This window comes from Lonchura striata, chromosome 3, assembly GCF_050655825.1.
Source record: "Lonchura striata isolate lonStrDom1 chromosome 3, ASM5065582v1, whole genome shotgun sequence".
Taxonomy (NCBI): domain Eukaryota; kingdom Metazoa; phylum Chordata; class Aves; order Passeriformes; family Estrildidae; genus Lonchura; species Lonchura striata.
This window is the reverse complement of record NC_140705.1, coordinates 85872866-85899418: the sequence shown is the minus strand read 5'-3', so window position 1 is coordinate 85899418 and position 26553 is coordinate 85872866. Positions and strand designations below refer to the sequence as shown.

The 26553-nt window shown below is 35.2% G+C and overlaps 1 protein-coding gene across 1 annotated transcript in view; it reads right to left on the bottom strand.

The window, feature by feature from the left end:
* DNAH8 (dynein axonemal heavy chain 8) overlaps nt 1-26553 on the bottom strand; it is a 121499-nt gene that overhangs the window by 82789 nt on the left and 12157 nt on the right. The window contains exons 10-28 of the mRNA XM_085576966.1: nt 25049-25156; nt 22719-22820; nt 21565-21717; nt 20447-20644; nt 19847-19923; nt 19294-19393; nt 17022-17141; nt 16164-16299; nt 15254-15441; nt 14238-14318; nt 13275-13391; nt 10624-10743; nt 9717-9846; nt 8880-8995; nt 7877-7983; nt 6871-6931; nt 5234-5429; nt 3491-3681; nt 1010-1136 (exon numbers count right to left, since the gene is read on the bottom strand). Of these exons, the coding sequence (XP_085433092.1) occupies nt 1010-1136; nt 3491-3681; nt 5234-5429; nt 6871-6931; nt 7877-7983; nt 8880-8995; nt 9717-9846; nt 10624-10743; nt 13275-13391; nt 14238-14318; nt 15254-15441; nt 16164-16299; nt 17022-17141; nt 19294-19393; nt 19847-19923; nt 20447-20644; nt 21565-21717; nt 22719-22820; nt 25049-25156 (2428 nt within the window). The remainder of the gene's footprint in view (nt 1-1009; nt 1137-3490; nt 3682-5233; nt 5430-6870; nt 6932-7876; nt 7984-8879; nt 8996-9716; nt 9847-10623; nt 10744-13274; nt 13392-14237; nt 14319-15253; nt 15442-16163; nt 16300-17021; nt 17142-19293; nt 19394-19846; nt 19924-20446; nt 20645-21564; nt 21718-22718; nt 22821-25048; nt 25157-26553) is intronic.

Below are 26553 nucleotides of genomic sequence, written 5' to 3'. Positions count from 1 at the left end.
GGTTCCACATCTATTTTAGACCTTATACTCTTCAACACTTTCATAAATGACTTGGACATAGAACTGGAAGGAATACTAAGGAAGTTCACAGACTAGGTGGAGCTGTTGACTGTTGAAGTCAGAGGCCCTGCAGAGAGACCTCAACAAATCAGAGGGCTGGGCAATCACCAACCACGTGTAGTTCAACAAGGGAAGTGCTGGATTCTGCACCCGGAATGGGGAAACCCTGGATGTAGGGACAGACTGGGGAATGAGATGCTGGAAAGCAGTGGCACAGAAAGGAATGTGGGGCTCCTGGTTGATAGCAAGCTGAACATGAATCAGCAGTGCCCTGGCAGCCAGGACGGTCTGAGCATGTCCTGAGAGCATCAGGCACAGCATCAACAGCCATGCAAGGGAGGGGATTGTCCTGCTCTGCTCTGCACTGGGGCAGCCTCACCTTGAGTCCTGTGTGCAGTTTTGATCACCACAAAATAAGAAAGATACTAAACTATTAGGGAGCATTGAAAGGAGGGCAGTGAAGATGAAGGGCCTTGAGAGAAAGCCATATGAAGGGTGGCTGAGGTCACTTGGTCTCTTCTTCAGCCTGGAGAAGGGGAAATAGAGGGGAGACCTCATTGCAGTTACACCTTCCTCATGAGGGGAAAGGAGGAACAAGCACTGATATCCTTTTTGTAGTAACTAGTGACACAGAGGAATGGCCTGAAGTTGCATCAGGGGAGGTTTAGGTTGGATACTAGAAAAACGTACTTTCCTTCATCCAGAGGGTGGTTGGGCACTGGAACGGGGCTCCCCAAGGAAGTGGTCACGGGACCAGCCTGACAGAGTTCAAGAAATGTTTGGACAATGCTCTCAGGCACATGGTGTCATTCTTGGGGATGATGCTATGCAGGGCCAGGAGTTGAGCTCAATGATCCTTTGGGTCACTTTAAACTATGCATCGTCTGTGACTGTCTCACTATTTTACTCATTATCTTATTGTACATACTAAGATAAGAAAATGTCATACCTGTGTGCAATTCAATTGGACCAAGAAGAATAATGGGTTTTAAATTTTTCATCTCTTGCTCAAATGTATCGTAGTGAATTATTTCTTCTTTAATTTCAGACAGGGAGGGACCAGTAGAAAAAAATTCCTGTGTGTAGTTTAAAATGTCAATCAACAAATGTTCTTTTCCATAATTTTGGTAAAACATTTTGTAACTGTAATTCAGTAATTACTGAAAATATACCATTCATATACTTGTTTTTAGCCTTCTGTACCCTAGCTAGCATCATAAAATTAATGTTTATGAATTTCTCTGTCACTAGCACTCAACCTTATCGGGAAATTGCAACCAAATTCAACAGAGAAACATAACCAAGACATATTAAGGACCTACTTGTTTTGTAAAAAAAGGTGATGAAACAGAGATCAAAAACGTGCCCCCACATACAGAAAGACTACCTTATAAGCCAAATTATGTGGGAAACAATAATAATAAAACATATTTTCTAATTAGTTCTCTGAGCAGAACTCAAGGGTAGAAACATTTTGTGATTCTGAAAAGCTGCAATTCAGCAATGTTACTTAAGACCTCTATTGATTATGCTTACACTGCATGGGCAAATAATAAATGCTGAAAGCTTTATCCCACTTCTACTCTTCTGACCAAGAGTACCCAGACAGGCAGTGGAAGGGTTAGTGTCCTAGGGTGATGTTATGGTGTTTGTATCTCCAATCGTGTGTTCTGTTTATGTTTGATATTATGTTCTGTGCTTTCAGAACTGACTCTGAAAGTGAAGGTTTGTTTTGCCTTGTTATCAGCCAGTTCACCTCCCCCCATGGTCTGCTGTCTAGAAAAGGCTAGTGCTGGCTTGGCTTGCTTTTGCTTGCTTGCTTGCTTCTGCTTTTGCCTTTGTTTCCTAGTTAGTTTAGCTAAGCAGTCCAATTCTTTCTCTGGACTGTTTCTTTTCCTTTCCTATTCCTGAATACCATCCAACCTGCTCTGGACTGGGACCTGGAAACACCGAGGAACACCCAGAGCCTGCATTTCGTGATCTGCAGCAGCCATCCCCAGTGAAGGAGAGCAATCCCCAGCGTCCAGACTTGGGTGACCACTCCCAGGAAAGACTTTCTGGACTTGTTCATCTCTTCAGAGTGGTGAAAGAGTTTTGTTGTCATCTGGTGTTGTTAATTTTTTTTTTTTTTTTTTTGGGGGTGCTGGGGAGTGCTTTGTTTGTTAAATAAACAGGTTCTTTTCTACTCCTCTCAGAGAAAATTTTTTCCCGAACCAGGTGGGTGGGGAAGGGCCGTGGGGGTTTGTTTTCTGGGGACCCCTTCCAGAGGGTTTTCCCCAAATTTGCCCTAAACTAGGACAGTTAGCATAGTGGAAAAGGAAAAAATGTAGAAATTAAACGTGTGTATGAAATTTAACTGCCTCATTATTGAAGCTTTCATTGTAGCAGTACCCAATTCCTCAGCAGTAACTAGATCAAGCTAGTAACATTAATTACATTAGACTTAAAATGTTAATTAGGCTAACAGAAAATTTTCAACCCTGCTGAAATTGGTGGGATTTTAACCCACATAACTCATCTTGAATTCTACCATTTCATGGTCACTGCAGCATAAAACTGCCCTTGAGCTTCACCTTCCCCACCCCCAGCTCCTCCTTGTTGGTGAGAACAAGGTAGAGTATGGCACCTCTTCTCATTGGCTCTTCAATTATTTGGTCAAAGAAATATCATCAATGGAACTATCATTCCAGGAACCTTCTGGATTGCTTATGCCCTCCTGTATTGCTCCTCCAGCTGATATCAGAATAGTTGAAGTCCCCTATGAGAATCAGGGTTTGTGAGTGCAAGGATGCTCATGTCTGTCTACAGAAAGTCTCATCTGCCTGGACTTCCTGGTCAGGCAGCCTGCAGCAGATCCCCACTGTAACCTGTCCCTGCCCTCCTTCTAATCCTGACCTGGTCTTCCCTGCTTAGTCTTCCTAAAGAGCCTGTGTCCCTCCATTCCAACACTCCACTCATGGGTGGGATCCCACCATATCCCTGTGATACCAGTAGCTTTGCAGGCATGTGCATGTCTCTAACTCTTGTTAATTCCCTGTGCTACCTGTGTTTGCACAGATACATGCCTCATATCAAACTGGATTGGTTTTTTGTGGCCAAAAATCCAGAGTTACACAAGCAAAATAAAGCAATTACCAGATTTTCAGTATCTAGAATGGCATAGAAGCAGGAAAAGGCAAACCATAATGCAAAAATTTACTTTAGGCAGAAATAAAATGGTGTTACTTCTCCTGTAAGAACAGGGAGGAACAAGGAACCTGCTAATCTGTATTAGCAGATACAGTACAATTCCTACAGAAAGATAAAAATTTCAGCTGTAAATGTGTTTTCTGCATCTTTTTTTTCCCCCTTGATTTTTCCCAGTGTTTTCTGATTTCAAAAGATAGGATAAATGAAGAATAGCCCTGTAAGTGATAATCATTAAACTGACCTGAAATTTGGTATCTTTATCTTCTGTCCACAACACCTTATATTTATCAAACTCTTGCAGAACTTCACTAACTCCTTCTTTTAGAGAATTCCCAGCAGAAGAAAGAATCACAATTATTTTAGTAATAGCTTCATTTTCTGCAACACCCGCATAAAAATTTTTCAGCTTTCTGATAACTTCATCACCTCCTTCTGCAAAATAAAATTATATATAAATCAATGAACTCTTGACAATCTGATTAGAATTCTCTTCTAAATCTATGCATACCAAAGTCAGCAATGATGGTCTTCAAACATCTGTCACATGGCTTAATGTGAAGTACCAGCTGCTAGCTCATGCCAGGCACTATATAGCTAGAGCAAATTCAGTTTAAACTGAACATTTTCAAATGGAAAGAAAATAGTCTTCTTCATTCACAAATTTCATTTTCCCCATTTTAATTTAATTGTAAGCAGAACACCAAAGGCCCCAAACATTACACATTATTTAATAATTTTTTACAATTCTAAAAATTAAATTTTTAAATTGTATATACTGCTTAAAACAGTGTAAAATTCTTGAACTCTTTGACGAATTGCTGAGACAATCAGGGTCAATATAGAAAATTATATTATTCAGATCTGATGAGCTACTTCTGTCATAACAATTCCTGAGCATTTTGAAGCAGATTTCGGTGAAAGAAGAAATAAAATCCACCCTTCCCACAGCATACATTGTTTAATGAGGGGAATTTGAGGCAGCTCCAAGTTCTTTTACTCTGAAGGCCTTTTCTGGGGTCTTCTTACTGGAAACAGCTCAGATTCATCCATCCTTACCCATGTACTCCACAATCTCATTGCTGCAATATTAACATTTGCCCCCAGGTGTTGCTGGCATCTAGTTAAAGGTGATGAAAATGGTAATTTGTTGATGCTGTATTTTGACACAGCAGAGGAAAAGACTGAGTGTCCGATGAGGATTAGTTCCTGCCACCCTGCTTGAAGCCCATTAAAAGAGGTGAGAATCATTCAAGACTTGTCAGTAAAAGAATAAAGTAACAGCTCTGGATTGTCAGAAAGAAAAGTTTTCCAAGATGTTAGAAACTTTTCCAAGGAATGATAAAGATATAACTAGATTGCATATCACTGAGTCAAATAGCTAAGAAAACCCGATGGTAAAAATGTATTTAGGCTTTTATGGTGGCTTGCAAAATGTATGGAGAGACACTCGGAAATAATACTAAGAAATAAAGTATTTGACTAAAATGGATGTAGGTCTGTCTCCAGTTAAATATTTTTTGTTCACATGAAAAAACATCTGAGGTGTTTTTAATCCAATCTAGGAATACATCCAACAATTGAAATCTTTCCTGAAACCTGGCTCTTGCTGTATCTCAATATTTCAATGAGATTTAGTATAAAAGCATGGTTTATGGTTTAATCTATATCATTATGGCTACATTCCACAATAAGGAGGTAAAAAGATTGACAAACACCTTAATTTGCCTTAAGTTAAATAAAATATTCAGAATCTAGGAATTTTTCAAAGTTTTTTCTTATTGTTTTTTGGAGTTGTAATAGCCTGAAAAGCTATTTCTGAAAAATACAGGTACTTAAATCAAAATAAACCCCCAAAATTAATGTAAAATAATCTACAGTAGGCTTCTCTGATGAAAAGTGCGCTTATTCACAAATATTTATATATGGCATAGTTAAAGCAAAAAGTAAAATAAAAAGTAAAACAACACCTAAACAAACCACTTACTTTCCCCTTTTTTGGCTTTTTTTTCTTGTGATCCAAAGCCTGCAGAAGCTGCTTGCTGTGTGCCTGGCTCTGTTTTTAAAATAGATTTTTGCAAATGCCTCTGTCCCCACTGAGCGACTCCTCGATTTACTTCCAGTGTTAAATGAATAATGCGATTGATGGCATTCTGTATATCATCTAAACTGGGAACAATTACCTATTTAAAACAGTTGAAAAATTTTTGTAATAAATGCAACTGATTGTCATTTTTGAGACCTCAGTATTACTCCACTCATAGTGAATTGCAGAGTTTAGCCCAGAAGAGAAACTGGAAAGTATAACTTTAGCAGGCTGGCTCAGAATTGCTTCTAAAGAGATGAAACATACTGTAGTGACCTACCATCTAATTATGCACTCATACTGTGGGTGAAATGGCAACCAAGTATAAAAACACAAAGATTTACTGGCATTTTTTACAGCTATTTTAAAAACTCCTACAACATGTTAAGCATCATTTTTATAATGACTTTTATATAATGTGTGGGAATACATCACAAGCCTTGTGTTTTACACTCTAGAACCACAAAGCATTAGAAATTGAATGCTATGGTGCAACCACCACTTCCTACCCTTCTTGGGCCTGATGTATGATCAGCCACATACATAAAAGCAAGGCTCTTGCAAACTCTTATTAGCATTAGCAAAGTAGTATTTTTACCCAGAATTACTTGATTACTGCCCTGGATCAGCCAAGCATTTGAGGACTGGAAAGAGAGATGTACTTCCTTTGCAGTGGGTAGAGCTTGGTGCATTATGCTTCTACAAATATCAACAAGGTAAACATTTTACACTTTGACAGAACTTATATATCATGTGTACACACACACACACACACTGTGAATGAATAACAGAATGGTGATATGAACACCAGTTCAATGTCAAAGGAATATCACCTCTTTTTCATTGTAATTTCAATATAAACCCATTCATCTTTATAAGACATTTGAGAAATTTTGTAGCCTTCTTTCATAAAATAAAAAAAACATATATTGCTGACACATAGTTATCTTACTCTGCAAAAGGAAAACAATCTAATGCTTTACTTCTTTGCAATCAAGCTGCCTTTTTTCCTATGTACATAGAAATCCGCAGCTCCTTTTTCTGCTTTTGAATCTTCTATTTTGTTCAGTGCTCCTCATTTTAGTCATCTAACTTCTCATTTAGGTGACTAAAGCCAAACTGAGCGAAGATAATGCTTATTATTGAAATTAACAAAAGGATTTAGATTACACAAGTAGGAGTTTAATAATACTAACAATAACAATAAAGCAAGATGAAGATGTTGCAGTGATGCAAATACTAGATGTGAAGAGAACTGTAATCATTCTGCAAAGAACATGGATTGCAATGTAATTGTTAAACCACAGAAGGTTAAATAGCAAGGTTCTGCAAGCACCACTAAGACAGAGGACAGAGCACTGGGACTGCAAGCACATTTCATCAGTGCTCTCAGCACACAGAAAGATGTGAGCAGGTGCTCTCCTTTGGAGCAGATGCTGGTTCAGTGGAAGCGTGTCCACACCCCACACTTGGGCAAATGCAGAGATAACTCTAAGAGAAGTGTATCTTACCATATATATATATAACATAAAACTTACCAGACTGGGACTATCAAGGTGTACTTCTGCTTTTAAAAAAGGAGTGATGTCCTCAGATTTGCTGAAAAATGATTTTGACATGTATCATAAACACCTCACCACAAAACCTCCTCAGTTTATCTGAGAAATATAATTTTGAGCTACATTCTCTGACCAAACTCATATGGAGAATTTCACATGAAATTATGTATTATTTCCAAAACTTAGAGAAGTTTCTTGCTTAAAGGATAAAGAAAATAGCTAGAGCTCCACCATTCTGACCAAGGTTAGTTTGGATCCAGCCATCGCTTTCAGAATTTTTTATTCAGAGTATTTTCTGGTTCTGGATTTTAATCTCTCAGATTCAGAATGATGGAACTCTGCCAGTGCTTTGAATAGGGCATAAGAAAGTCTCATTGATCACTACACGCAACAACCTATTAAGAGCAAAAGTTGCTTCATTACGTTTTAGGTTAGGGTTCAACGGAACGGGAAAAAAGTTTCAAAGATGACAAGCTAGTGCAAAATAACAAAAACCATGATGTTAACCTATTCAAAACTGAAATTAAAATTGAAAACATGGAAAAAAGTAAAATTTTAAATGGTGTGGTATAATATAGTGACCAAATAAGGGAAGACTCAAGAATATGATAGAGTAGACAAATATGAAGGAAACAACCAAAAAAATTCCTATTGACTTTGGTAAGGATTTCAATACATTTTTAATGAAAAATGTCCATAGAAAATGAAAAAAGTAATGCAGACTTTAACAAACATTAATGACAAAACATCATAAACTTCACTTTCTTGAAATAAATTATCTTATAGAATTCCAAGTAGGCTTTTCAATATACAATATATTATACTGAAACAATTCTGTCTCTGAACTGTATGCCTGTCTGAGCAGAGAAGAATCTATAGAAACCATACTGAATATAGGAGACTGATTTTGTATGGATGTTGCCATTATCATGAAGAATTAATAAAGAGTGTATACTATTGATGGAATCCTTCATTTTCCACTTACATTGGAACACTCATTCTTCTTTTAATACGATCCAAAGACAGCCGGGTTGCTTTCTGAAGGCTGATTAGCAGCCGGCGACTGAAATAGGCAATTAAGTCTTTACAGTTCTGCAATAAATAAACCATACATTATTTAGCATTGTGTTCACATAGGAACATGAAAATTATTGCAAAAACTTTGTAAGTCAAACCTAATAGATTTTGTCAGAAGGAATTTATGCTGCGAGCTACATGAAAAACATGAAGTGAAAAGCTGGAGGGTTGTAAGTAAGTAAATAAGTAAAATCTGCATGGAAAAGAGAATACAGTATGGGAAAAAATAACTTGTCTTGTACAGATACAGAATACTGAAATCTGTTTGAAATACACTCCTTAAGAAAAACTTATTAAGAAAAGAATAAAAAAAAAACCAAGTCTCAAACCTAAACCAAGAATATTGGTACACATGTACCCATTTTTGAAAAAGAGACAAATACAGTAAAATGCAACGAGATTAAGAATCTGAAAATACCACAACATGAAATTATCACTATTAAAAAACATTGTAGAATTATTGCATTTGTAATTGTAAGTTTGAAAGTTCTTGTTCTTCTACTTTCCTTCTCTGCTGAACATGAAGAAATTGCATTGTTCATGAAAAAAGTACAAAGATAATCTTTGTTGATGAAGTTGGAAGAGAAAGATAGAAAGGATGAAAGATCCTGTCTACCCAAGAAAAAAAGTCTGTGTTATGGCTTAGGCACATTGTCCCCAATTTTTACACTTACCACTTGTGTCAAGAATTTGTCTAATAAAGGTGATAATTGGAATATGAAATATACTAGTGAAAACTAAAATCCATCTTAAATGCCCTTTTTAAGTAAGCTATTTCATCATTTGTACACTACATTTGATACTGTCCATGTGATGTCTTTCTGTAACATAGATATGCAGCTACCAAAACCCAAGATACTGTTCACTAATCCAATTGGCCAAAAAATAATTTCCTTCTTTTCACAAAATACCTTTTTAAACCCTTCTTCTTTATCATTGCCGTTGCTATCTTCACTTTGAGATCCTTCATCAGGAGTTTCTTCTTTCTCCTTTTCTTTACCTTCAAATGCTATACGTTTTTCTTTTCCTGTAAATTAAAAAACAAAAGTAATTGCATATATATTCTGCTTTAAAGCATGTGGTCCACTCACTAGAGGCAAAACAATATTGACTTTTATTTTAGTAATACCTGGATCACCGAAAATTGGTTTTATTTCATAACACTTTTTCACACTAGGAATGTGTTTTAGAGTCCAGCCTATAAGCCTTAGCTTAACAAACACAGTGCACTACCAAGCTGTTACTAAAGATGGATAGGTAGACATGAACATATCAGTGAAAATGGCCAAAAAATCAGAATAAACATAAACAATTTAACAAAAGACAGAAAAGTATTTTTGTGTCATCTTTTACTGTTTGCATCCTATTGAACCACAAGGAGTATTGGCCCTGCCTATGCCTCTATAGCTGGAGAAACCTGAACCCAGAAGGAAAAAATCCCGTGAAAGTAAAGAGCTCCATTACTGATTAAGCATAAAAATAAATTTTTCCTTAAAAGATTTTTTTTCCTCCAAATATAAACTATTTCTCTTGTAACAATATGGGATCTTCTAAAACCTTTGTAAGACACCCCAAAGAAATGGAAACCAGCCTAGTAGGAAGTAAGAAGTGCCAGCAGTTGACTATACTAATTTAAACTAACCAGCCAGCAAAGCACATAATTCTGCTGTGGCAAGAAAGTTAAAAACAGACGGACAGTACCAAATAGCTAACAGATCTGAGAAGAGAGGAATACTGGATTTCACTACCTTGTAGTTCTGAGGGCTTAAGAGATGGAAATTCATAATTCTTTTCAAATAGATCTATTAGATCTTGAACAGCATCTTCAATGTGCATGCTTTTGATGTTCAATAACTCAGAACATTCTTTAGTATAATCCTGTTAAATAAAAATATCAATGCATTGTCTTAGTATCACTGATTATTATACTGCTGTTTCTCTTCATGGAGATTCAAAACATTTCCCTGAATATAGTATTAATCAGACCAAAACTATTTCAATGAAACATATATATTTATTAAAATATACTTGCATATTTATAAAATCTTCTGTTATATTATCACTATATTTTTAATGCCTAAAAAGCCCATTACATTTTAATGCCTAAAAAGTACCATTACATTTTCAAAATGTAATGCTACTTTCAGGTGCTCAAAAAAAATCCTGAATACTGAAGAGAGATGACACTCTGAATCTGAAATTACCCAAATACTGTTTCAACTGTCCTTGATGAATTTATTTACTTGCACTGATTTTATAATTAATACATTTTTAGCTTATTTGTAATAAGAAAAATTTCAGATTTTCAAATATACTTGTTGGAAAGTATTTTTCCCCTTCTCCTTAAAAACAACAATTTGGAAAAAATACGGGGAAGAAAGGCTATATATCTCTGAGGTCCTTCATACATAAAAAAATCTCTTCTAAGTACAAAGTACTTAAATAAGATTATCTACAAAATACTACAGCTAAAGTATCTCAAATACCAAAGAACTAATGTATCTTCATATAAAATATTTTAACCAAAATAACTTAATTACAAATAAAGTTTGGTATTTCCACATAGAGATTTTTTTAGTTTTGTTTTCATTTACTAAGGCATTTTTTTCTAACATGCCCTAGAATTCAAGTTGAAAGATGTAAAGTGGCACACACCTCATTGTCTGTTAACAGATCCTCTATTTTGGTAGGACCGTCTACTGGTAAGCTAACTAAAGAAGTACTTGATATTTCTTTTAATATTGAACCAATCCTCACGTCACTTATAATAGTAACCTAAAAAGAGAAAACCATATTAATACCATGCACTTATCTTTAAAGCATAATGTATTCCATTTTAGAGAGCTCTAACAGGTAAAAAATGTATTACAGAAAAATAAACGCAAGAATGTTACAGAGTAGAAAATTCTCCAAGTGAATAATAACAAGAGTTATACTAACTTAAGGGTTATTTACAATGACTAGACAGACTCCCAAAGAATCCTGGTTGCTTTAACTATAGTTTTAGGCAGACAGGCAGTAACAAAAAGTCACACACTAGATCATTCCTGTCATGCAAGGTACACTGCTTCTAGATTAAATAAAACAGAGTAATAGAGTAAGCTACACCAATATAATTGAATTTTTATTCATTATCATACTGACCACATGTCTAGCAGCAAGGCAAGAGCGGGGTCTACTGTAAATTATTTATGGGTTAATCTTCAGTCCTTCTCCTTTTAGTCAACACAGTTTTTGCTGGGCTTTTGATTCTAAATTGCAGCATTATTAGCATACAGTCAACTACACTGAATTGGTTTTCACCATGGTAGAACCCAAGTAAAAGTGACTTCTGTCCATCTTTTAATCCTTTATCTGACATAGTCTGCACCTGTGATAGTCCACCTTGTTTTTCACACTATACCTCATGCTTCAATTTCACATCACTTTTTTCCTATTTGACAATAACACCCCATTCACAGAAATCAAGAGTCTAACCAAGGTTAATTTTTTTAAATTGATATGAGAGGGAGAAGTTAAAAAATGCATACAACCTAAATATTTAAGGAAAATAGTGGTTTTAAGCAAAAATATGGTTATTTTAGATATACTCAGGCTTACAAAACTGTTCATTTCTGACAACAAAGACAACCTTTTTCCAGCTTTGGGTTTCAGTGGCAAACAGAGCACTAATCATAATTATGATTTTCTGCCATACATAAAAAGAACTAGATACACTGACCAGTGACTAGCAATCTCCGACCAAAGAAGACACAATTTACAATATTCATAGAAGAGATAATAGTCACACAGTTAAATCACCAAGCCAAAAGGGAATCTGATTGTCAAGCTAAAGTCTTGAGAAAAAAAAAGCTAATAATGATCCTCAAGCATGTTAAATCATAGAATCATAGTATACCAAGTTGAAAGAGGACTTCAAGGATCATCTGGTCCAATCTTTCTTGGCAAAAGCACAGCCTACACAAAATGGCCCAGCACCCTATCCAGCTGAGTCTCAAAATTGTCTGACACTGGGGAATCCACCACTTCCAGTAGGAGATTATTTCAGCCAGTAGGAGATTATTTCAGTCGCTCACTGCTCTCATTGCAAAAAAATTTTCTTCTTGTGTCAAATTGGAAACTCTCCATGACTAACTTATACCCATTACTCCCCATCTTTTCCATGTAAATTGTTGTGAAAAGGGAGTCTCCATCTTCTTTGCTGCCAATCTTCAAATATTACACATGATGATAACGTCTCCCATAAGCCTTCCTCACTCAAGGTTGAAAAAAACAATTTCTCTCAATCTTTCCTCATCTGTCAGGCTTCCCAGTCCCTTGATCATTGTGGCCCTTCCCTGAATCCTCTCCAAATGTCTTCTGTATAGCAGGGACCAAAACTGAATACAGTTACAGGTTTGGCCTCACCAGCACTGAGTAGGGGAAGATGGTGATTTGTTATCACTGCTGGTTAATGCAACCCAACATTCTGCTGACTTTCTTTGCTGGAGCAGCACACTGTTCACTCACACTGAACTTGTTATCTACAAGGATGCCCAGAGCAGGTAGATCTCAGCCTATGCTGCACTCCTGGATTATGTCTGCCCAGTTGCAAGATCTTCTATTTGTCCTTGTTGAATTTTGTAAGGTTCTTTCTAGTCCACTCTTTGTGGCTATTCAGGTCTTCCTGTTGGGTTGTACTCCACTTTCCCATTTAGCTTGGTGACATCGGCAAACTTTGTCAGGGTACACTTCATCCCATCATCTAGATTACTCATGTAGATATTAAATATGGAATCAAATGAATTCAGAAATTATGTGACAAATACCAGGAGAGTAAAAGAGCACAGAGCACCATGCAGAGAACTGTGAGGAAAAAGCATATTCTCCTTCATTATTTTATGGGCTGCACAAAAGAGGACACAGTTTCACAACATGCCTGCTATGGATTGAGTTAATGCTCCAAAGTTCTCCACTCAACAGTTTTTATATGGAAGTATCTTTAATGCAGCTGCAGTCATGGACAAGCACTCAAAACCAGGCATTGACTCTGAAAATCAGAGTGAAAGCCCCAGAATCTGAAAATAAGTAGTGGAAATAGATTCTATTTTAAGGACAGAAGGAAAAATCAAATATATGATGGCAATAATAGGAGAGAATAATTGAGTATATCCCTACTCCAAGAAAAGGAACCTATTTTAAAAGCAATAAAATTTGTATGTATGGTACAAGAATAAGTACAGATTATGTTTGAATATGAAAAATAACATCCTAGAAATAATTTCTGTAAGGTATTGGTTTTATTTATATAGTGAGCAAATGCTTACCCTTCTCAAAAGCTGTCTATATACATGCAGAACTTGATCAGCCTCTTGAAAGAAAGTTTCCAGTGTGACAGATGACCAAGTCAACATGGTAAGTCCTTGCCTCAACACACCTTCCATCTAAGCATAAAGACATAATGTAATAGATTAAAAAGAAAACCACCACCACCACCACCAACAACAACAACAAAAAAACCAAACAAAAACAAAACAAAAAAACCCCAAACAAACAAAAGAACAAAATAATTAAAACAAGTTCTATTACCATTATATTCACTAACGTAGCTTATAAAACAGAGTGGTGTGCAAGGGAGGTTACAAGTTTCCAACAAAAAAGGTCAAAGAAATTTATGCAATAGAAAGAAAGGGGAGGGTAGTGCTTACTACAGCCTCAGGTTTTTCATTTCTCACACTTCTGTCCACCTTTGTAGTTACACAAACTTACACAAACTCTGCAACCTTCTGGTGTGACTACTTACAACCAAAATGGGGAAAGTTACGTAGAACATTCAAATACGTACACTTGTAAATGTCTGGCAAAACAAAATGGCTTGTGGGATAGACATTCTGCATCTCCAAAAAAACCGTACCTTTAGTGTAGCATAAAACATCATTGTGTAGCATTCTACACCACTGAAGAGACTCTATTTACAAAGTTAATAATTCCCTCAGAGCAAATTTCTTTGTTAAAGCCAGAGATTTGTGGAGATAGATAGACCTCAAAGACCAGATTTTTTGTTCTACTGGTCTTCTATCTCATAGGCATTAAGATTATTTGACTGTAAAGCACATTATTTGAGAACTGCATGAAGGAGCCAAAGAACAAATTTTTAGTCTTAAAGGTCACAGTAAAATCCATTAAGCTCACAATATGCAGATCCATCTAAATATTTCAGAATTATAAATTATTATTAAATTATTTTAATGTCTTATGAGGTATACTGAGGTGCATGCAGCAATACTAACCTTTTCCATTTTTGGTGTCATCAGATTTACAAATATATTTTGTGTTCCTTTACGCAAATCTTCATAAGCTTGGACAACACCCTGTTGATTATTAGAAAGGGTAGTATCAAGCAGAATATTTAAAGCATTTCTTTACTCAAGAAAACAATTTGTCAGACAATCAAATCATCTGAAAAAAATATTGAAATCTGTACAATGCTTTATTTGAAAACAATTGCAGAGTTTTACAAAGACATTACATACCTACAAACGTAATTTCTGGGATGTAATAAATTTGTATCATGCTATAGAAGGAGGAATGAAAGCCACCTTTGTGCAACACTTTCTTAAGGTACAAAGCCAGAAAAAGAATGATCTTTCTCTAGAACTAAAGACAGCTTGATCTTTAGTGACCATAATTTGCAATACCCTCTTAAATTTGAGTAACATATCCTTTAAATACTGCAGTCAGATGGGAACTCAGTTTTAAAATATCCTCTTATCTTATGCCATACACACACACACACAAATGGAGAAAAGTCTTGTATGATGCACCTCATCCCCAAGATACAGGCTCTTGAAATAACACCATAGCAGAGACTACAATAGGTATAACAAATGTAACTTCTTTTGCAGGTAACCTGCAAAATTCTTCACATTTCTGCAGCTCACCATATATTTCAAACCAGACTATCTCAAATATTTCTTCTCAAAAACTCTAAAATCCTGCATTTTGCTGATTTTCAGACTGTGAAAGCTATTTGTATAGCTTAAATTATTTAATGACCAAAGTATACTTAGTGTGCCATTGGGTATATGAAGTATATATTCTTATATTTAAGTATCTACCAGCCCAGACAGGACTTAGAAGGGGGTTTTCAAATGAGATTTTCTATATCCACCTGTGCATTCTGCAAATTTACATCAATCTACCTCTTACCCAGCTTTGATCTTTAGCTATAGAAAAAAAATCCATGTTTAAACACTTTCCCTTTTTAATTTTTTTAAACAGCAATCATGGTACTTTTCAAGTTTACCTCTAACTGCAACTTGTTTGACTTCAATTTATCTTCTATTATTGCTAGTTTAACTGCTTGCTCTGGTACTTCCAGACCCAGCCTTATCATACATTTCGTCTCTCGCACAATCTCTAGAATATGAGGATCAAAATTAACCAGGAACTTCTCAGTTGTAGGATGACGCACAAGTATCGTTGATTGTAAGACTGTAAAGACATTCTAGTATCAGTTTCTAAGACAAACAATTGCTTAAATTCTATAAATTATTATAAAATCCAGATTTATAATATTACAATATAGTGATTAAGTATGTAGGGTTACTTGTGAAATAGCTTCATGTTGTTTTCAGCTAAAGAAAATAGACAACCCACTTCCATCATATTATCTTTCTGCCTTTCTCTTCATAAACTAAACAAGCCTCAGATCTAGTCTTATTTGTGTCATAATTTTTCTCAGCCCAAGTTAAAAAATAATGAAATTAGTTCTCTAAGTACCAGGAAACACAATGCTTGAATACCAAACTATTCTAGGCATTTAGTAATATTTGTCCTTAGAGGGACAGGAGCAATACAACTTTATGAACTATTATACTGGAAAAAAAAAACGCCAAGAGCATTATTAAGTAATACATAATTTAGAATAGAATAGTACATATAGAGAATTTAAATACCAAAATTATCTGTGTCTTAAATTTGTGTCACTAATGTTTACAGTAATCTGTTCAACAGTGTACCACATCTGTAATCTTCTTCATCAAAACCAAGTATCAAGGTCAGTAAAGCACTGAGATTGTATTACTGAGTCTGATAATTGGATCATGACTTACTTGCACATTTTAAGGGTAAATGGGGATTAAAAAATATCTGGTTTGATTTATCTTAATATTCAACAACAGTGTAAAGAAGCAAGAACATATTTAATTACTTACGATATTGCAATTGTGAAATTTCCTTCATCCATGCATTATAATAGACTACCTCGAACTCCACCAATACATATGCAAGTTTATTGTATGATTGAACAACTGCTTTACCTTCTGGACTTGCCAAGATATCTGAATGTTTCTATTAAAACACAGTACATTCAAATTAAAACTATATCAAAAACCACCCATACCACTTGGGTTTTTCTCAATTTAACTATTGTCTATACATAGTGTAGGTTAATAATATGAATTATTCTGACAGAGTTCTTAAAAACTGTATCAAATATCTATGATTCAAATTTACAGGGCAATAAAGTCAGTAAGAACTTGTAAGGAATAAATACTAAATAGTTAACATCACTCTAACATACTTTAAGATACTGTCATAAATACCTGCAATTCACAGTGAAATGGATACTCAGTTCTACTCAATTGAATAAATTAAAATTTATTGTAAAAGTTTCCTTTTTTAATCAGTAATTATATTTATATCTGTTTTCCTTGGAACAGATTTAGATTATCAATATTCTCATCTGAGGGAAACAGGAAAGTGAAAACCTCTCTCACATAGAAGTTAACTTGGCATGAGACCTAGATGCTTTGTAGAATCACTCAAACATTTCAAGAATTCTTCAAGTTCATTTTCAACTGAAATAGTCTAGTCTGTTCTATTCCAACACTGGAATAGAACACTAGATCTTGGATCTACAGGGATTACTGCAGAGCAGTATAAACACACAAAGAAAAATGTTGCTTAGCATATAACGAGTGATGCAATAATAGCCAGAAATTTTATGATCATTCTACTGAAGACAGTTCACTGTTACACATAACACCTGATTTTTCAGCACATCAACTTACATGGAAATAGCTGATTGGTTCATTTACCCTTCTGAATAGCTGTCTGACCCACAGTATCTTTCCTGCAATAGGTGGCATGTTTCGAGCAAGAGGAGGGTCATCTTTCTGGGTTTGGTAAAGCTACAGCAAGAACAATATCATTAAACATATGTATTAAAAAATCTATTGAAATGCTAAACTGTTTTCTTTGGTACCACAATTTCTTCCTCCTCCCAAACAGATTACTTTCGCATGGAGTCACACAACAGCTCATGGAGAGAAAAATATATCTCTTCCCTGACTTGGTACCCTTCAAAGATACACATATATCAACGCTGGTACCTCTCCTGTCACCATTATCTCATGCTGTTTCTCAGCTGTGCTTACTTGTGACAGAGTCCCAAGTACACCAAAAGGCATTGTGAACCCTGGGATGGAGCAGCCAGTGTTCAGGATCAAGTCTGACACCTGACCTTGAAGCCATCTGCTGTGAAAGCAAGCTGTTTAAGGAGGTGGTGTCTGGAGAACCTTGTGGGGCTTTTCCTTCTTTGCTTGGAACTGGCCTCAGGAGAGGCCCATGCTAGATTGTTAACTGAGAGCTTTTTCCAGAATAGAAACATCAACACTGTTCTTCAGACACACATATCTGACTATTAGATAACATTTCAGGATTTTGACTTAATTGTTCTTGTGGGTCCCTTCCAAATCACAATAATTTAGCATTCCATGATAAGCACTTTGCTACTAGCTTCTAAGCAAAATGCACGTAGATACTCCTGGATACACAGCCCATGCTTTTATCTGCGCCTAAGATGAGAAAAAATGTCCCCTGCTCAGTGAATGGCTGCATTAAAATAAAACAAAACAAAACAAAAAGGCCTAAATTTATACTGTACAAGATTTGCATTGAGAAAGTATTCAATCCCTTTAGAACCAGCACTGCAGTAGGAACAACTTTTCATTAGAAATAACTTGCTTGGCAAAGATAAAATGCAATTTAGTAATATATAATAAATAGTTAGAACTAGTTAGTAGAATCAAGACATGTTCTTTGACAGAAGAAAGGAGTATTTGGAGCCACCCAGCTTTAGGCATGCAAACTCAGGCTGGGATGACACAACTCTTCACTAACTAGCAATGTCTTCTTAGCCCATCCTTGTCTCCGGCAGTCCCAGCCAAAGAAATCCAAGTAGCTTCACGATGACCTTGAGAGGAACTGACCTGGATGAAACCCTCTCAGTAAATGTACCTATTATTTTTTGCCTGGGAAAATACAGCTTAGGGTGGGCTACATGATTTTTTTAAGCAAGCAGTGCTACTAAGAATCTGTTTGTCTAATTAAGCCAGTAATTAGGGGTTCAGGGATTGTTATATACAGGTAGGTATATAGGTAGGGAAAGGACACTGTAAAGAGTGGTTCAGAGCAGCTTTGCTAGGCTACAGTTTTAATTCACTGTTTTGAGGAAAAATTTTCTAGTAGGAGGAGAGTTTATAGATATTAGCTCCTTGTGCAAACTGATATCATTGATCTTACAAAATGTAAACATCTCACATAAACATTTTCAACAGTCTGGTTTTCCAGATTTCCTTTATATTCATTGAAGAAAAATGGGCATTTGGAGGGAATTATTTAAATCTTCAGGACACTATATAAAATTGATCAGGTTAATTCACTTTAGAGTAATTCTTTCTTTCTTTCTTGAGTAGAAAGGGAGTTTGGACATCTAGTTCTTATGCAGATGTTTATTTTAAGGTCAAAGTAAATGTTTACAGTCAAGTGATATGAGCAGTTCCCAGAACTTAATTCTCATTTGTATTTCAATCAGGGTGCACTACAGAAATCATGAAAACTGCTTAATAATGAACATAAATGCATTTCACCTATATTTTACATGTATTTTATGCTGCCACAGCATTTGATAATTATTACTTATAAATCCAAATTAACTGTGGAAACCTCATTTAATAAAATAATCCAAAAGGTGCATGCAAGCAATGTACACAGACATAAAAGAACATGCTTCTTTAAATTTAATTGACGAAGGAATAACAGAAAATATTTTGGTTTATAAAGTAAAAGTGTGACGACAAATTTGCTTTCAAGAGGAGTTGTGTATACTTTGTTGCCCACCCACTAAGGCCTCTTTTCTGTAACAGGAAAACAGAAGGAGGATAAATTGAGAATTGGGAGTAAATTAATGAAATAGGCAGAATAAATAAAAATTATTCCTATTAAAATGCTTGGCCCTATTTTAACATGATGTTTACAACTTACTGAAAGGAAGTTAAATACCTTTTTAGTAGCTTCGAGTTCTGCTACATAATGTTGAAGAATACAACTAACTGTACGTGCTGTTTCTTCTTGAAGGCATGGCATATTCAGATTTTGAAACCTGTATTAAAAATTGGTACCCAAAATGACATTTCTAAAATAATAACTGTTTTAATTTATATTGGGGTATATGAACATTACATAAAGTGAAATAAGCAAAAATTTAGGAAATTCTTTTGAATCTGGAAAACTTTTTTCTTTGAGGAAGTTTAAATAAGTTGAATATTTCTGCCCTGGTGGGTATTTTGGTTGTTGTCTCTTAGTATGTTTTAGGCTTTTCCTTTAGGTTCTCCTCTTGTGTATAAAAATATTCTAATTAAATTAAGAAAAAGCATACATTGATTCCCATACGAAAGATAAAATATATATTTTATCATGATTATGTGGTCCAGAACACCAGCAATGAAAAATTCTCAATTAGGGCCTTTGTTCTAAGATTTGCTGAGCTGTTTAAATTGTGCTGATCAGTAATTTCAAGTTACTTTAAAATATTTTAAAACATAGTTGCCAGTACCTTTGAAGTAACTGAAGTGAATTCTTTGAAGACAAAATTTTCCGAAAACAGGTACGCATAAAAGTCTGTAGCTGTGTCTAAAAAATACATAATTCAGTGTGGATTTTCAGGTCAGAGAATAGTACTTCAATGGTATTTTCTTAACATAATAGCTTTTGAAATTTTGACTTTTTAAAGCACAAAATAGCAGCCTTCATCAGGCCATGCTTAATATAATTATTAAATAGCTAATTTCAGTCAAATAATCTCTAAAATGTCATACAATTCTATTAAATAAACAAACCAGTTACAAATTTATTCTGCCCAAAATCTGGCCACATCTTTCAGGCTAATAAATTACTTCCACATAGATCATTCTCTCAGGTCTCATAATTTTTGTCATTTTGACTGCAGAGTGAAAATCATCCTTGAGCACTGTTTGATATATTTTACACCTTTCTTTGAAAGGAGAAGGAATGGAAAAAACTCCCCTCCAGACAAACACAAACTCCATGCTGTTTAGAAGAACAATATAGCCTATTCAAAATCCAAAGTCTCACTGATAATCAGCTCCATAGATTCTTTCCCAAGTAAGTTATAACAAGTCATTATATTACTTACCTCTAAACGTTCAACTTCTGACATGAATTTCGCAAAATCCACATCAAATTCTGTTACTTGTGGATCAAGGGTATCATATGGTTTCTTTTGAAAAATGTGGTAGATATTTTTAAATTTTACTGCTATAAGATCTATACCTTCAATTGCACACTGAGTCAGTGCATTAAATTTCTGTTCTATGGCTATCATCTCCATTATCTGAAATAAAGATATAATATTCATTCTCGTAATGAATTCTCTGTTATTTCCTCTATAAACTAAAACCTGAGCAAAATAAAATATTCAACAGCCACTCCTCTAGCTACGGCATTCACAAATGTGTTGTTTCTGAGTCAAGTATCTTCAATACTTGAAGCATGGTTAATTCAGTTTTCAACATCAGTTGTCACCACAACTCAACACAAAGTAAAATAATCTTTGTTTTTCCTAATGATTAAGATAGGTTTCTTATGTTTTACTGCTAGATCCAATAGGATAATATGGAAAAGGAGTTAAAACATGGCATACTTATGACAAATAGATATATCAAAGAATAAAAAAAAACCCAACCCTACAGATTAGTATGCATATTGAGTGATGAAAAAATACATCAAAGAGTCACAGAATTCCTACCTTGTGATGACTATTGTCTTATCCCTTGTCTGACCTTATTCTGTACCAAGAAGCACCTATTACCTTGTCCACTCAAGAATGTTAGTTTAAAATCCATTCACTGCATTATCGAGCTAAACGTTAAGATAACACCAAGCAGCAGGATGATTTGAAGAATTGTGTTTGGCAGTAAACATGAGTTTTAATGTGATTCAAAAAAAGCAAAAGTGTGTTATTTTTCACATAATTTTCAACCTCTTAAAATAATGGTCTGAGTCTAGATCAATCAGGTTATTTCTCTCCACACTAAAAGAGATAAATTGACAAGTTGAGCAGGCAATTGTGAGGTAATAGCATCAATCATTGGGATGACTTACTCTGTGGAAGTGCTTATATTCTCTCAGTAGAGAGTTACAGACTCCTTTAAAGAATGATTAAGAGAATGTATGTTGGCAAGCATCCACTTTGCAAAATGTTCTTTGGAGAGACACTTCTTTATCAATAACAATAGCACCCAATATACTCACTTTTTCTAATCTCCTACAAAAAGCTTCAGCTTTTCCAAAAATGTACACTTCTGATACTTCCAATGCCTTTCCTCTGAAAGGAAGATTTTCCGAAGTCTCTTGCCTAGCTTCATGGAAGCATTTCTGATATTCTCTCAACAGACATATGCATTCCTAAAAAGTAAAGAAATATATGCCATATTCATTATGCTACGCTTATGAGTGAGGGACTAGAGTACTCAAACCTATAGACATTCCAAAGCCATTAGTTATCACTTAATCTGGTTTCAGTCAACAGGCAACAACTTAAACAGAGTGGTTTTCTTCCAGTATCTAAAGAAAGTGTTGTCAACATATGAATGACCATACAGTAGTAGAGCACAGTGAACCAAAGAGTGGTGGTGAATGGTGCGGCATCCAGTTGCCAGCCAGTCACTACTGGTTTCTCCAGGGATCCATGCTGGGGCCAGTCTTGTTTAATATCTTCACTAATGATTTGGATAAGGGGATTGAGTCCACCATCAGCCAATTTGCAGATGTGGGTGTCAGTGTAGATCTGCTGGAGGATAGGAGGGCTCTGCAGAGGGACCTGGAGAGGCTGGGTAAATGGGTTGAATCCAACAATTTGGTGTTTAACAAGACCAAATGCTGTGTTCTGCACAGTGCAACTGCACTTTGGCCACAACAACCCCCTGCAGCACTACAGGCTGGGAACAAAGTGGCCAGATAGAAAGGGACCTGGGGATACTGGTTGATGGCAGACTGAATATGAGCCAGCAGTGTGCTCACATGGCTGAGAAGGCCAGCAGCATCCTGGCCTCCATGTGCAACAGTCTGGTCAGCAGGACTAGGGAAGTGATTCTTCCCCAGTATTCAATGCCTTTTGGGGAATATAAGAACTCAGTAACTGAGTTTGAGAAAAGCACATAAAGCAAAGATGCCAATCCCAAGGTCAGTGACAGACCACACTGACAAAGATGAAGCTATTGTAATTACAACAATGCCCATGGGCTAAGAGTTGGGAAAACATTCAAAGCATCATGAAATAAAAGAATAAATAAATAAAAGAAGCCAAGAGGAGTGAAGCACTTGATACATATTGATATGGACTTCCTCATGATATAAACAAGTAATCAAGGTTTGACATGTAAATAATAAAATGCCAAAATACAAACGTTGATTTTTCCATTGACTATTGGTGTCTCCTGATCCCAGACTCCATTCAAGCCAGCATCTGTAATGTATGCTTTACATGTTGTGACCATTTGGTTTGTAATCTAGGGCAGACAAATGAAAAAAGTTTAACAGTAATTTTAAGCTTAACAGTAAATTTGCCTGTTTCACAAAATCTGATAAAATTCTCATATACATGCATCAATACTATCAGATTTGGAATAAATTTAATTTGTGAAATAATAGTGGCTAAAAAATATATGCAATATATACAACAAACACCCTATAAAATCTCTGAGAACACTCCCAAAAGTATATGTAACTCCCAGGACATATTTGTAAGTTCTATAATTTCAGCAATACATAAACACAGAATGTCATCAATAAAAATTCAAGAACAAAAATAATTAATTGAATTACAACTATTAGTCTTTACATTTGCAGCATTTATTTAAGGACTGCTCTTAAAGAATTTTGTATCCTAGCAGAATGGCTTTACCTTGATTTCCTGTGGCTATAAAAAGGAAAAAACATTCTTCTATTTCTCAACCACAAAAAATCCAAAGTTGGCAATGACAGAAGGAGAGAGGAGTACGTGCAGATACAGAAGATATACCACAGAGGACAGCTACAAGTAGACAATTTTTCTGTCTGTTAAATAATATGAACAATTCAAAACAATTCTCCTGATGGTGTTGTTTGGGTTTTGCCTTTTTTCTATGTTCTCTGTATTCTTTGCACATATATTTGTAACTCTGTCACCTACTGCTTTAGTAGCTAGTTTTTCCAGTAATTTTGCACAGCCTTTCCCTAAGCAGAAAGACAAAAATTCCAGGACTCCAAGCCCTGGGAGGTACAAGGCTCTGTGCTATCTTGATTCTTCCTGGGAACCAAAGCCAAGAACAACTCTTCAAGATACATTGTCATGGACAAAGTAAAACTAGTGCTGAAGGTGGAGGCTCCAGAGAAGGAGCTTGACCCAGAGGAAAACTGCAACACTACTTGTACTCCTAATTGGTGCTTTTTATCAATTATGCTAATTTCCTAAAACCTATAAATCCTTGTAGGGGGTGGCTTTTGCAGACATCTTTCCATAACTGCCTCTGAAGGCCTTAATTAAGGATCCTCTTTTACATTACCTCCTTACTAAAACGATCTCAAGTTTCATTTCCAGGTTGGGAAAAAGGCAACACTGACATGAGAGTACGGTAAAGCAGGTCTCAAGTACTCCTAACTGAAAAAAGACTGGAAACGCCATACCAAAGGCAGCCTCAAACTTCAAGAAAATTATTGGATGAAGTTGGAGATAGGACCTCCAGTGTCACTTCTGATGATCATTAAGTGGAAACAAACAGTAAATAGGGACTGTAAACCACTTGATCAAACTACAGATTTTTCCTTGTCATTTCAAGAACTGCTTCATGCAACCAGTTTGTTACTAGCCCCTGTAGTGAAATACTCACTCCCTTAAATTAAACTCCATTAAATAATAGACCATAGCAAGGGTCAATATAGAAATGTACAAACACCCATTATATGACAGGTAATATATATCTGTATATAGAAAACAGCCACAGCCATGAATAGATATAGATTTGAAAGAGCACATATGTCTTAATATCCTAGTTCAAATTGAAATGTAAAAAAATTTTATGCTGAACCCTGTGTTGTAAAGAACCAAAAAATGTGTGTCTGTATAATGAGGGTCTACTGTGAATTTCCCCAGAATGCTTACTGCAGGTGTGCAGTTTAGTTTGGAAGGATTTCTTTGCTATAAAACCATTCTACAAACCATCATTGCATGCAGTGAATACATGGATTCTACAAAAGACATTGGTATAAATACATAGGAAGTCTTAATTTTCTCTTTAAGGAGGGAAAGTGATCTGAATTGATCTGAAATTCAATTAACTTTTCAAGTATGACTGGCTTCAGCAAACAAGAACCTGTCATCTTTCTCAGTTTTTGGAGGAACAGCCTAGTTAGATTGATGGCCATCTTCCATTAGGTCTTCAAAGCTGAGGAAAAAAGAGCTTTTGCAGATTCTGTGATTTATGAAACAACTGATCAGATTAATTCAGATCAGAAGAATAATCTAGAATATAAATAAATTAACACTAATGAACCAAGAACAAATAAAGCTCCTTTCAGAAGAGAAGCCTGTAATCCAAGTTTCTCTTGTGATCAAAAGAGGTCTCTTCCTTTCCCATGTGGAACCCCAATATTTACTACCATTTTTAAATAAATGTTTTCTACTGATTTAAACAAAATTAATTTTTCTTCTGAAAAGTCACCCAATTTTTTGTAATTTCTATTTGTTTAATATTCTTACCTTTATAAGTAATGATGTAATTCTCTCAGAAGTGTTGTAATATTTTGAGACACGGTGAATCATTTGTACAGCCTTTATCAAGTATGGTATTCCCTGTGTCATTAATACCTCAAAGCAGAGTTTCAAGCAAAAATTTACTTCCTGTTTTTAGCAACCATATTTCCATTCTATTGTCAACTTCTAAATTACATATTTCCCTAAGTCACATGAATCAGTCTTTAAAATGTCATGGCATCTTACCAAAAGTTTTCTTATTAAAAAAGACTAACCATGCTCAATAAGATTTCAAATATCAACTAACAAGAACAATGAATGGCTAAGTTTGATCATTGGCTAAGAAATCAGATTAAAGATGTTACAAGATAAAATAATTTTAATATCCTGTTTTGATGAACCAAATTGAACACTGATTCAAAATGTAAAGGTTGCATTTTTTGATACAATAGGAAGTATTTTTCTGACAACAATTTTCTGTGATGGGTGCTTTTGTTTTCTTTCGGGTAAGGCTGCTAATGTACTTTCATTGTGATAGCAGTCTTAACATAAAATGTTTCATTCAGACACTTCAGAATCTCATTAAATAATTGTCACAATGCTAGTTTCATTACACAAATGTCTAATTTCTACAAACATCATATCAAACATCTAAATTTTTCACATATTTTGTGAAATCAATGTTCACATCGTTAAAATCATACTGTGGCATTACAAATACACTGTAGCTCAGAAACTTCCAAAGTACTTTAGTGGAAAAAGAAAAGGAATAAAAGAAAAGATAAAACATTCATTAACATTATCAGGGAGTTGTCAAAGTTGCAATTCAGAAAATCAAGAAAGTAATTTTGGCTGTCATCTCTCAATGGAGAAGCTAACCTCCTGTAATTAGAGTTAAAAAAACTCAAGCTTGTTCTGTGAATAGACATAGAAGGCATTTGCATTTAGCCAGAGTTTAAAATAGATGCTGTATAGCATAAAAACAACCATCTGTGTCCATATTGTTCATCACCAACACCACCCTTGAAATGGAATCAGGAGATTCTGAGTATATAGGTTTTCTTTTTCAAACCTTGACAAAAAAATAAAACCCTGAATACTGGACTGTGTAGAAATTTCTCTGATTCAAAGCCTTGAGTTAAATGCTCAGTCTGAATTTTCATATATTAACCTACTTCAGCACAAATGTCACTGTGTGATACTGCATACAGTACATGCCATATTTTATTCACACATAAAATATCAACATAAATCCACATGTATTCCTTATTCCATTCCTTATTCACTAATATATAAAAGAGTTGTCCATACTAAATACAACTCTGCACAGAATGAAAGTCTGATTAAAACAGGATATATTAAGCTTGGAAATCATTGTTTTTAAGCTGAATATCATAGAAAATCCTACCTAAATTAACTTGACCTCAGGAACATGTTAAACAGAATCACATGTTAACATATGTTAACACATATGTGTTAACATGTTACATGTGATTAAACAGAAAATCACA